The sequence below is a fragment of the Chanos chanos genome, chromosome 10, assembly GCF_902362185.1.
Source record: "Chanos chanos chromosome 10, fChaCha1.1, whole genome shotgun sequence".
NCBI classification, from domain to species: Eukaryota; Metazoa; Chordata; class Actinopteri; order Gonorynchiformes; family Chanidae; genus Chanos; species Chanos chanos.
The window spans coordinates 21,839,399-21,852,263 of record NC_044504.1 but is presented as its reverse complement, the minus strand read 5'-3'; the positions used below and the strand labels follow the sequence as shown (position 1 = coordinate 21,852,263).

The following is a 12,865-nucleotide window of genomic DNA, read 5'->3' as shown; positions in this document are numbered from 1 at the left end:
CAGCTGCCAATAGCACCATTCATCAGCGGAAGCTTTAGTACCACAGTTAGTTTTGGCACCATGAAAAGGCTGTCTCACACTAAAGGCAAGAAGCCCACTTACTGACTGACACGAACGTGTGTGTGTGTGTATAACTGGTTTTCTTGCACTAGGGATTTGGAATGGAATTAGAAAAAAAAATAAATAAAAATTGAAAATGTGCATCTCGTACAAGGAATTTTTAAAACTAGTTTTCTGCATTAAAAGGTACAATTCGCCGTGCCATCAGAGAAAAGAGAGAAGTCACTGAAATTGGGATACTTCATGTGGCATGATGCAAGAGAAAGAAAGAGAGAGGACATGGTGATGGTTTGTGTAGAGAAAGGCATTGTGGGCCCTGTTTCTGTACTTTGACAAGGTACACTGTTTGAATTTCCACTGTGCTAGTTCTTCCAACGGTTTCTCCTCTTTGCTCGTTTTGAGTCATCCTGCCAGCCTAGACTGTATTTCTGTCTGGGTTTCTGGAACTTTCCAGCCAAGGGCAAAATGTGGGTCTGTGTCTGTGTACCCACTGAGAGTTGGGCAGAGTGGGCTGCTCATGATTGACTGTGGTCCGAAAAAGACGCCCTGTTTTCAGCAGCGGTCGGTAATCAGACATACGCTCTGCAGACCACACAGGGCTTACGGTCATCAGCAAGCACCAGCCTTAATTTCTTACCGTTCGATGAAACAAAAGCCTTGATCCTTCATGACTGTGATCAAATTGTCATGCTGTTACAAAATTCACAGCATTACAAAATTGAGCCAAATATTCAATACATCAAAATATCCATTTGCTTAAAATGACCAAAGACTAATGTGCTACTAAACACACATAAGTGCAAGAATGTAAGGGGAAAACGCCCTGAATCTGTGAGTTTGAGGAGAAGCGAAGCCCTGAATCTGTGAGCTTGAGGAGAAGCAAAGCCCTGAATCTGTGAGTTTGAGGCGAAGCGGAGCCCTGAATCTGTGAGTTTGAGGAGAAGCGAAGCCCTGAATCTGTGAGTTTGAGGCGAAGCGAAGCCCTGAATCTGAGAGTTTGAGCCGAAGCGAAGCCCTGAATCTGAGAGTTTGAGCCGAAGCGAAGCCCTGAATCTGTGAGTTTGAGCCGAAGCGAAGCCCTGAAGCTGTGCAGTGACTGTGTTTAAGGTGGTAAACTCCAACTGCCTGACTGTCATACCGTGGTTAGCCTGACGTAGGCTCGTCGTGGCAGCGTAGACGATCTCGGCTGTCTTCTGAATGTCTGGCACCAGCAGCGTGAGTCCCTCGGGTTCCGGGTCGGACGTGTCCGTTTTCACCACTCCTTTGCTCTTGTCCTTCTTCGACCTGAGATGGAACAAAATCGGGGTGGAGGGAAAGAAAAAAGAAGAGATAGAGACATTAAGAACAAAGATACATTTTGCTTGTGAAAGAGACAGGACACGGAATTAATTACAACAGTCTAACTGAAGGTCAAATACAGATGAATGCATTTGTGAATCACTATCTGGTCAAAACCTCAATGACAGTATTAAGTTAGGTATAAATCTGTTACAACAGACGCAGAGTCTTTTTCAAATGCACGATTAAACCCCTCTGAAAGGGAAGGCACAAAAAAATACAATGACCTTTTTGGACCACCTGGTCAAGACGGCTCATTATCATTGACACTTTCTATCTTTCCTCTGTTTTCAAATCATTCTCATTTACTGTAGTGGTGGACAGCTCAACTGAACAACATATTGTGCATGTATGCTGTAAACATGTTCAAACATGCTGAGTGTAACTCCTGGAACCCACACATACACACACAGACACAGCTGAATACATACTGCATTTCTCATTAGAAAGGAGGACATGCTCTGATGGTAACATCAGCAGGCTACACCCTGTTCCAGTGAGACTGCTTTGTGTTTTTTCCAACACTGATGCGATATGTGAGGGTGCATCTCTACAACAAGGAAACAGTGCTATGTGTATACTTCTTTGAAAGAAGTGTGGATATTTGGTCCTCAGTCAGCTGGGGTTAGTAGTTTTAAACACAACAGCTGACGCTGGTCTATATCTATGTTAGACATTATAGCTGTGGGAAAAAAACACAAAACGTGTGTGTGAGTGTGTGTGTGTGTGTGTGTGTGTATACCTGAGTCGATTGGTATAGGTGTCCACGCAGGTCTTCATCTTGGCCAGCAGCATACCCACAGAAGTCTGGCTCTCCGACCGCTCCTCATCCTCCTCTTCCTCACTGGCATCTCCAGAAAGGGGCAGAAGCAGAGGGACCAGCCCTGTACAGGTGGAGATGGCACGCAGGAGCTCCAGCAGGGCCCGGTACAACGGAACGTGACGTGCCATGTCCAACACTGAGTGAGAAAGAGAGAGGGAAAGAGAGAGGGAGAGAGAGATGGTTAGCAACATATGAAAAATCAGCAGTTAACTGAATGTCATGGCTCCAAATGACACAAGAGGTCAGTGACTGAAAAAGCAACAGAGAAAAACTGAAATGAAAGGACTGAAAAAAAAAAAAAAAAAGAGTGGTGATATAATACACATAAGAGGGCATATGAGGTTACACCTCAACATTTCTGTCCAACGCTGACGTATTTCCAATCGGTCAAGGAAAGATCAAAGCTCCAAGCTCTGATTCAATTCCATGCCATGTGTTTGTATGTTCACTTCCATCTCTGAGCCTGTGCTGTCTGGTGGCAGCTCAATCATGTTACATGGTACCAGCCCAGGCTTGGCATGCTATAAAGATATGGAGTGTCCCACATTAAACAAGAAAGGAGCAGTGGCCTGAAGTGAACCCCACTAAGAGCAAAGACATCCTAGACCTACTGTGGACAGTCTTGAAGAACAAAGACCTGAGAAACCAGGTTTTAGACCAGTAAAAAAAAAAAAATTGAAAAACAACACAGCAATCTGACAGTGAGAGCAGTCTTGGTGTCATTCCAGGCAAGGTTGGACTTGGCATTGTATCTCTGCACTTGATTGAGTGGTTACAGGAATTGATTGGCTCATGAGCTCTCTACAGTTGGTTTTCAAGGCCTTGATTGGTATCTGATGGAAAAGGTTATCTGACCGGCCAACAGATACTCCGGCCTTCTACAAGTAGGATGGTACTCTGCTGAAATGCAGGGTGTGGGTATTTGATTGGAGAGTGCGCTGTTGTCAAGGCGAGAGAGAACGAGAGAAACTGAGAGAGAGATTTATAAGGGCTGACACAGACATGGTGTTGACAGCACTTGTCTGAGCTCTTTCCCTCTCTCACATTTGGTCCTTTGTGATGAGGTGAAATTTGAATTCTTTCATCCCCCACAGAAGATGACACCCTTAATTACACTCAAAATAAAGGTTTAAAATAAGGCTGGCATACAGATGGATGGGTGGATGGATGGATGAATGGAAGAATGGATGGGTGGATGGGAGGACTATTCCAATGAGGTGATGGATGAGCGTTCTTTCTCTTCCTCTTATGTCTCCAATAACCTCACTTAATCCAGTTCTCCTCTCCTTTTTTGATTTGCTTTGCTGGGCAAAGAGAGAGGTTGTCTCCAGAGAACCTGTGGTGAAACGCAGGTTGGCCACGATGCATCAAGGCCTTTGTGTGGTTCACTCTCTCTCTGTTTGAGAAGAATACAAGAACACCCAGACGTAATCCCATCAGGGGGACAGCGGGGTCTCAGAGCCATGCTTAAAGGAGAGTGGAGAGAACAAAAGTGGCTCCAGAGCCACTAACACCAGCACTGTCATGTGAGAAAGCAAGTGTGTGTGTCCTACATGGTGAGACAGGTCAATGTGGCCTTGTTCAGATTAGGTCAACGGGAATTTGTAAAACGGGGCTAAAATAAACCCTTGTTTTGACCTATTTGTCTGATTCATTCACTCAGGGAAACTGTTGACTACAAACAGAAGTTCAGCTAGTGAACTTGTGTCATTATTTGCTGAGCTGATAATACAGGTGTGCACTGGATGCTTATATCTGATACCAGGAATGTCTGTGTGCAGTGTGGGTTCCCTTTAGTTACATTCAACACAGATTTCTAAGAGTTTGTGTGTTCAGACCTCATGCTTGTGTGTATGCATATGTGTGTGGTGTGTGAGTGTGTGTCAGTGTGAGTGTGAGTGTGTGTGTGTGTGTGTGTGCCTCAGACACAAACTGATGTGTATGGTTCTCTCTTCACTCTTTGCCTGCTTTACATTTATATTGGAAATGCTCTGTCTCTTGTCTTGTCTGTACAGAGCTGACCTCTCTCGCCTTTAATCTGGGCCAATGTCCCTCCCTTGTCTCTAAAAAAGGACCGCTCATGGCTGCCTAAACTCTGCCTGACTGAATACATTTACCCAATTACCATCCTGCCACAGTCTCTGATGGGGCTGAGGCCAAGATTACTACTACCCTCCCCCCCCCGGCTCTCTCTCTCTCTCTCTCTCTGTAAATGCTGGGTCAGTATTGAGGAGAAATGAGAAGAGTCTGTGCATGAGCACAAACATGTGTGTGCCAGACACCGTTTGTTAGGGTTTATGACTTTCTATGCATTTTGTTTGTCATGTATCCTCTATGTGTGCATGTGTGTGTATGAGCGTGTGTGTATTTGTGTGTGTATGAATGTGAGTGTCTGTGTGGGTGAGATTATAAGTAAACTCTGAATGCTCTTCCTCAATGTCAGCCCATTTTCCCAATTTCTCTCCTCGCTCTCTTTCTCTCGGTCAAGTCTGCCTCCCATCCCTTCCTCCCTCCCTCCATTTGCCATCATTTCATTAAGAGTCTAAGTGATTTACTGTGCAGAAATAGACCTCTAGGAGAGAGAGAGAGAGAGAGAGAGAGAGAGAGAGAGTGGGTGTATCTTATCAGACATTCAGTCTCTGTTTTCCTTCGTCCAAATAATACAGTCCGAAAAGATGAGCACACAGTCGTGCATACGTTCACACTCAATGCATTTCATAATCAAGAGTCTGTGAGGCCAAAGTAAATTCTGAGCAGGAAGTTTTGGGGAAATAGAGTGCCAGGTAATAATGCCACGGCTCTGTAGATAAATATGGGAGGAGGGAGAGAGAAACAGAGAGAGAGAGAGGGCTCCACCTGAATGGGAGGTGACTCATCCACGCTACTCAGACCTTAAAATAGACACAACCATTCCCTTCGACGCTTCACATAATGCCCACCTGTCTACACATAACCATCGCTCTCATTTAAATCAACAGGACACAATGCCGGTGATTCACTCTTTCTTGATCGCCTGGTCTCTCTCTCACACACACACACACACACACACACACACACACACACAGGAGACACCATGGAACACCTTTACTGAATGTGTGCCAGTAGGAAATCCAGATAAATAGAGGAGGCAGGCACCAGTACTAATGACCTGCAACATCCTGCACGGAATAGTAAATACACACAATAAACACAGAGAGAGAGAAGGATGAGAGAGAGAGAAGGGGAATAGAACAGAAGGAGAGATATGAAAAAAAAAGTGACTGGGGAGGGTGGGTGGGAGGGAGAGACAGAGGGAGAAGTGGCAGGGGAAATAAGAACATTATGAAGTGTAGAGAATTGGAGTAGGAGGAAAGAGCGACTGTGTCTGTCCTAAATCATGAAAGAGGAAATGTGAAGGAGACTGTGAAGGAGCCAGAGGAGAGGACTGCATCCACAGAGAAGAGCCAACCAAATAACAGAGCGCTGCTCTTTCATCAACACAGAGACATCATCAAACGGCAACTACACACCAGCAACACAACAAACAGCTTCACTCGACACCCCTGAACACACACTCTTCATCTATACCGGTTCAAACAGTGTAACACAATAATACACCGCGATGAAATTTCACATCAGAGTACAAATACACTTGCTTGTTCGTTGCACTCATCCACCCATGAATCAACTTGGCTGTAATATTTAAAAGCCTGCTTACACGTTTCCAAAGGAGAGTGGGTGTAACCCCTTTCATTATAACTCACCCAACATGAGGAGAAGGGATTAGATTTCTCTCTCTCTGGGTGTATGCGTATCTAAGTATAGCCAAAAATCTAGACCAGACCAGCCAAAATCATCATCATCATCATCATCATCATCATCATCATTTTTTTGAACATCAGAGCCTAAAACAGAGATTATCTGAAGTATTCATGCTTTCCTGTGTCAATAAAAACGTAGCCTACTCATCACAGAGCAGACACAGAGAGCACACGTGGGGAGAAAGAGAGAGAGATGAATTAACTGGTGTGATTGTCAGACTCAACATATTGCCAAATCAGTCAAAAAAAGACGTGTCAACTTAAGGAGGCAGTGAAAAGAACTCCCTGATAGTGATTCAATTCCAGTCAGCTCATCAGCTCTGTGATAGCAAACACACACACAGATCAGTTTTGCCCTGTGGGCCAGCTAAAAGTTTAATCTGCTTATTTACACTCTGTAACAGACACACAGAGAAAAGGGGGGCAGTGGAAAGGGAGAGGGAGAGAGAGAGAGAGAGAGAGAGAGAGAGAGGAGATGATCTTGCTTACACTCACTGCACTGTGTACTGAGTCTGAGATATCACTTGGATATCTGTCATACTAAAATGACTCTCAAAACATTGCTTCTACGTTCATTAAAAAATAAAAATCTAGCACCTGTAAACACCGAAAGATTGGTACAGACTGGTGGTCTTTTTCAAAATCATTAAAAAGGTTCATCTAGCGCAAAATAGCCAAACCTACATGAGTCTGTATGAAGCAAGCCATCAAAGACAATGTCTTACTTGCCATCTTGCTATGATGTTACTTGGAAAACATGTTCCAGGGAAACATTAAAATGTGTTCTGAAAGCACTTAGAGGCACCGTCAAGTATTAACTGTCTCACATCAGTCATTTTGGTCCAGTAAAAAACAAATGAGATACATTAGGCAACACTGCAAGGTAAGTAAGTCATACACAGAAAACACACACACACACACACACAATGCTTTCAGAAAATGAGTCAAGATCTTTGTCACACAGGGAACACGGGCAAAAACAATAGGAAAAAAGTGTTCTCTCTTTCTCTGTCTCTCTAGTCTTCACCTGGGTTTCCAGTCACAGAGAGAGAGAGAGACAATGCTCTTTCTCTGTCTCTGTCTCACTCCAGGCTTCACCTGGGTTTCCAGTCACAGAGAGAGAGAGAGACAATGCTCTTTCTCTGTCTCTCTCCAGGCTTCACCTGGGTTTCCAGTCACAGAGAGAGACAATGTGTAGTCACACCACCGCATTGTCTTCATATCCCAAACAGCTCTATTTCCAAGAATAGCCATCATCTAATGGGCCATTAAATGGAGAATACGGAGAAGCTTTGGATCTCTTTCCTTTCCAAGCCATTTCCCTCCCTTAACAGGACGGGGTCTGGCAGCAGACTGATAATAATACTCCTAGTGCTCACGCTTACAATGCTAACCGTACCACTCATCATGCATTTTTACTCAACTTTCTTTAAGAAGCTATGGGATTCTGAAGAGACAACACAGAAAGAACACGGGAGGAAGTGAAAGCAGAGAGAAAACAGACACAGAGGTTGGGGGAGGATGCAACCTACAGCATTTGCCTTGTGTACTTGTGTAATTGTGACAAATTAGCGCTCACACCGTTAGCAGATAAGAAGCTGCTAGCTAGCACTATGCCTTAAACACTGAGCTACGCTCCCCAACCTGATTTGCACTCAAGTGTTCACACACACACACACACACACACACTAGTTCTGCCCTCCCCCACACCACACACAACACACATGTTAGATGAATGTTAAGTCCAAAGGAAGTAAGAAAGAAAGACCAGGGATGTCCCAGAATGCTCTGGTGACCAACAAATATCTAGACAGGTATGGAATCAGGACTGACTGGAATAGTCCCAGACCAATCAATAACAAATGATTTTCAGGACTCCTCAGTCATGAATTATTTACATACATTTACATATCATGTAAATGTCACCACATATGCATTACGATCTTCTTTAGTCGTGACAGTTTGGCATGTGTCTGTATAGAGATGGATGTCATTGACACTCCTGCTTTTAGCAGCCTCATATTCACAGGAGTCTTGCTGTAAATGTTTCCGGTCCAGAGAAAAGGGAGGACAGAGATCAGTGGAGTCATAATTTTATGGCACGTCTCGTCTATTAATGTTCCAAAGCCACCTGGCATGATCCCAGGGGCGCACAACACTGGGAAAGCGTGAGGAGAGGTCAGAGTCAGAGAATTATGAGTCTGTGAGGTGAATTTCAACAAAAAGGTGGAGTCATGAAGACACCAATATGCCAGGTTTCTGATCACCGGTACGAGAGTCAACGCCGGCTCCGCCCCACTCATGAGAATGCATAGCTCCAATCAGCTGAGGCACTGACCCGAAACAATATTTCTTTACCATTTAAGTATGGCTCCACCCAGGTGATACGCATGTGTAACTTCAAGCATTTGTGGACAGAATTTCAATCCAATTTTGAATCGCTCCACCATTTGATTAACACACAACATGCTCAGTATACTCTTGAATTCCCAGTGGTGTCACCGAAGCCTTTATGGCGTTTCATCAGTTCATATCTTTCCGATATACTTTGGTTTTAAGTATGAATACATATATCTAGCAGCAGTAAATATGTGGTTATTTTACACAGCTAAACACTGTCTGTGTAGAATAAACCCATTCCAACAGTCTACATAGTGATGGCTGTGAAGTTTGAGGGGAATTAGGCACTATGTCCACATTCATTTACACAAGATAAATGAGTTTGACCCAGGAGAGAGTCGCCAGAGGAAATGATTTCAGGCAATTACCAGACACAAATATGGCAGGCTTTATTTGTGTGCGTGCGCGAGAGAGAGAGAGACACAGTGAGAAAGAGAGAGAGAGAGATGCTGACACAGTAAAAATGGTTCCATAATGATTTCCACTATTCATGTCAAACGGAGGGGAAAAAAAAAACACATATACAATCTTTCTTCAGCGAGAGAGTGCTCTCTGGCGAAGAAACCTACATATGGAACTGTTTGATTGACTTAATGTGTGGCACCACAGGCAAGAAATTCTCTTATGCACACAGTAGGCAATAAAACTTCTGGTACTGCCAGCAGGACACAATGAAACATATTCTTTCTTTTAGAACTCAATGAGAAGGCCTTAAATCACTTAAAATGATTCTTTAGGACCTGCTCACCCCACAGTCAATTTCTTCTGTCTCCTGATTAGTCTCTCAGTGAGGTTTTTTTTTTTAATTAATTCAAGTCTGCTGCTCATTGTGGGATTCATCAGAATGGATCTACTCTAATGGTTTTCAAAGCAGAAACAAAGGAAACTGCGAAGGTTTTTGAGAGCTTGAAATGTTTGGTCACAGATCCTGAGAGCCAAACAATGCTACGTCCCAAATATGTATAATCTCCAGAAATTAGAGTACGATAAGCATTGTAGACCTTTAAAAATTTTTGACAAACCCATGGTGAAGGCTGAAAATTTAGGGCTAGAGACACGCGTGGAAATGCGGATGGCCTGATGTGCTGAAAGTCTCTGTCTCTCTTTCTCTCCTTTTCTCAGAGCCCCATAATTAATCCTGACAGCTTCCGGAGTGGCACTTGATATTTTACAGTGGGGAAACCCAGAGAGAGAGAGAGACATTTCAAAGGACAAAATAGGAAATTTAAAAAGGGCATCCGTTAAAATAAGCAAGCCTTACTTTCATAAATTAGCATACGCTATACAAAGGAATGTTATTAGACACACACACACACTCAAACACACACTAAAAGGAACAGTGTTTGGTGTGAGCGTGTGTGTGTGTGTGTGTGTGTGTGTGTAACACTATTGAAACCAGCTGTTGTAAAACGACTTGAAAATGCTCTGTTCACAAGAAAGCACAGGCATGAAGTAAAGCAGAAGAGCTCTTCCTCTGTTCACTCTACTCATTCCTCTGGTTGGCAATGTTTTGTATAAATCAAATAGAAAAAAAGGCTTGACTAAATTGAACCGAGCTGTATGAATGTCTGAGAAAGAGAGAGAGAGAGAGAGAGAGAGAGAGAGAGAGAGAGAGAGAGAGAGAGAGAGAGAGAGAGAGAGAGAGAGAGAGAGAGAGGGAGAGAGAGAGAGAACAAAAACAAATTAGCAAAATAGGCCGCATTGTGAGAGCGCAGCTTTTCCATCCAGTGCTAGAAAACAGCAGGCGGAACTCCTAACCTTATTATCATGATTATTATTCTTATTATTACCATTACTGTTATAATTTGACTGCTCTAATTTGATCTGTTTGAAATTGGCAGCCAGGGTGAGAGGAGAGGAATGGTGGTGCCGTTGGGGTATTAGCTCAGGCCTGATATTTTCACTTAATTGGCTCGTGTGGTAATTTTCCCTCATGCATTATCATGATTCAAGTGCAAGTATGCTAATTATCCAGAAGAGGTGCTTAGAGCACTCAGCTCATAATGCTTCATATCCATGTCTCAACCCAGGACCTGTGCACCTGATTAAGCTAATCAATAAATATTTAATAACTGCTCATTCCAATCAGCTGTGCTGGTGATGGACTACAGCAGAAATGTGGTGCAGCCCAAAAGACGAAAAGGAAAAAATCAAACAAAACAAGACAAAAAAAAAAAACAAAGACTCAAACGATTCAATGATGTACTACTTTGTGTGATTGGATCTGACTTCTAAAAACTTCTACTAATTTAAACAATTAACTCTATCCCTGGAAAATATGTACAGAGTTTTTTTTAAACTGTCTGGTCCAACTGGTATGCAGAAATACACAAAATGTTCTGCAGTAATTGGATAACTGTTTTGTTGCAGATGATCGAGAGAACTAAATGAAATCCTGAAATTTTAACGCATTTATGAGGTTTCTGCTTACACTGTGTGTTGAGAAAACTTAGTGAAATTGAGAAAGAGGTATCCACTCTATTTACAGCTCTCTTATAATACCATGTTATTCTGAAAATCCAGAATTACACTGTAGATGAAACTTTGGCATTAATAACTCATCACAAAGCCTAAGATTGAAAACCAGACTAATCCTCAACTAAGGTATGATGGGCTGCTTTAATCCCTATATGTATGGAAACTAATACGGGAGACGTGGTGTGTCAAGACTGATGGTTCTGTTTAGAGTGAGAGAGGGTTGGGTTCAGCCCTGACTCCTGTGCTGAGGACACAGTTAGCCTCCAGTGAGGGGGGCTGGATGAGGTAAAGAGTGTAAACTTGATTCAGGGAGGGCGGGAGTAAGTGAATTTGTGTACCTTTAGGGTTTTGTAAGACAGTAGGAAGAATAAGGAGGTGTACAGTAAGAGAGCTGGCCACTGGGTGTTTGACCTTGCAATGGCACAGCAGTGATATGAGTCACTCACTGAATAAATAAACACATACATAAACATCCCCTTTGACATAGTCCTGTCAACACCGACATGCCAATATACCGTTCTCAGGGACTCGCTGAAGGAAAGACCCACGGGCTTCATCAACTGGACGCACCTCTGTTGATTTTTCAGAATTACAACGGCAAAGATGCACGTCTAATTTCATCTCTTATTGAAGTTTGACCGGACTCATCATGCTTGGACCTGTGTCTACAGTTGTCTCCTCACTGGACCAAACATGTTTTAACCCAAGTCCCAGTCCATCACAAACACGCCACACCTACAGTTTCTATACACCATAATTAGCTCTTTAAAGTCCTCGTGTCCTACCCCTACACTACGAAAAAGCTTCGGGACCGTCCCGTGCCGTCTGCTCAAGGGTCAGGTCGGGTCATTGGGGAACTGGTTGTTCAAAGCTCCAAAGCCTTTCCTTTTTATGGGTATCTTGCAATTTTGCGCGGGTGAATTCGTTGGCCCTGAGGTCAGGATTACAGCAGATTGAAACAATAAATAATTGACTAGGGCTGGAGGGTTAAAAGAAAGAAAAGCAGCGTATTTCTGTGTGCACATAATAGTGAATAATAGTGATAAAGGATGGGCTGGGAAAGGGGACTGAGGGGACACGACAGAGGATCCAGCCCTGGCCCTCTTCTGATTCATAAACAGTGCTCCTGGAACTAGAAAAACTGAATTAAGGGATTTCATCTCTGAAATGTGAGCTTGGATAAGGAGTGTGAAAGAATGGGATGGCAGGAGGAAGGAATGAGGGTGGGAAGAGAAGAGGAGGAGAGACCAGCGGCATTAGCGGCACACTAGGCAGTCTTTGTGAGTAAAACAACTGGAAAGAAGGCCCCCCCCCCCCTCCCCCCTTAGATATCACGATGTGAGTCATCGTGCTTGGGAGGAAACTTGCTGACTGCTCACACACACTCAGTCACACACTCACTCACACTAACTTTAAATAAGTGATCCTATTAAAACCATGTCTCTTGTCTTTCTTTTGAGAGTGTAAGGTCATGCTCTTTGTGTCTTGTATAATGAAAACTCATAATCCAGAAAGAAGGCGGCTAAATGGACTGTATTATGGGACCAGAACAAATATTTATGAGCACAAAGCGTGCGTGCACGCACGCACGCACACACACACACACACACACACACACACACACACACACACACACACACACACACACACACACACAGGCGGATGTGTACTTTGCAGAAACAGAGTCTGACACTCAGAAACTAGTGAGTGCAAAACACTGTGACACAAGAAAGGTGACATGTGCGTTAAAAAAATTAAGCTTCAATGCTCATGGCTTCACAAGGTGAGCTTATGCACACCAGTTGTAGATCAGATCTTTCTACCACTTTCTTTGGAAACAACCCGATCTCCTCCACACCAATCCCTTCCTCTCTTTTTCTCTCTCTCTTTTCTGTCACCCTCTCACAGTTTTGCTACTCGAGACAGCGAGAGGGAGACGGTGGACCTTGCATTTTTCGATTGTTTC

General features: G+C 43.5%; 1 protein-coding gene across 1 annotated transcript in view; it reads right to left on the bottom strand.

Annotated features, from left to right (window-relative positions):
* The window catches only part of birc6 (baculoviral IAP repeat containing 6), a 96,347-nt gene that overhangs the window by 13,051 nt on the left and 70,431 nt on the right, over nt 1-12,865 (bottom strand). Inside the window, exons 67-68 of the mRNA XM_030787201.1 lie at nt 2,141-2,357; nt 1,199-1,344 (exon numbers count right to left, since the gene is read on the bottom strand). Of these exons, the coding sequence (XP_030643061.1) occupies nt 1,199-1,344; nt 2,141-2,357 (363 nt within the window). The remainder of the gene's footprint in view (nt 1-1,198; nt 1,345-2,140; nt 2,358-12,865) is intronic.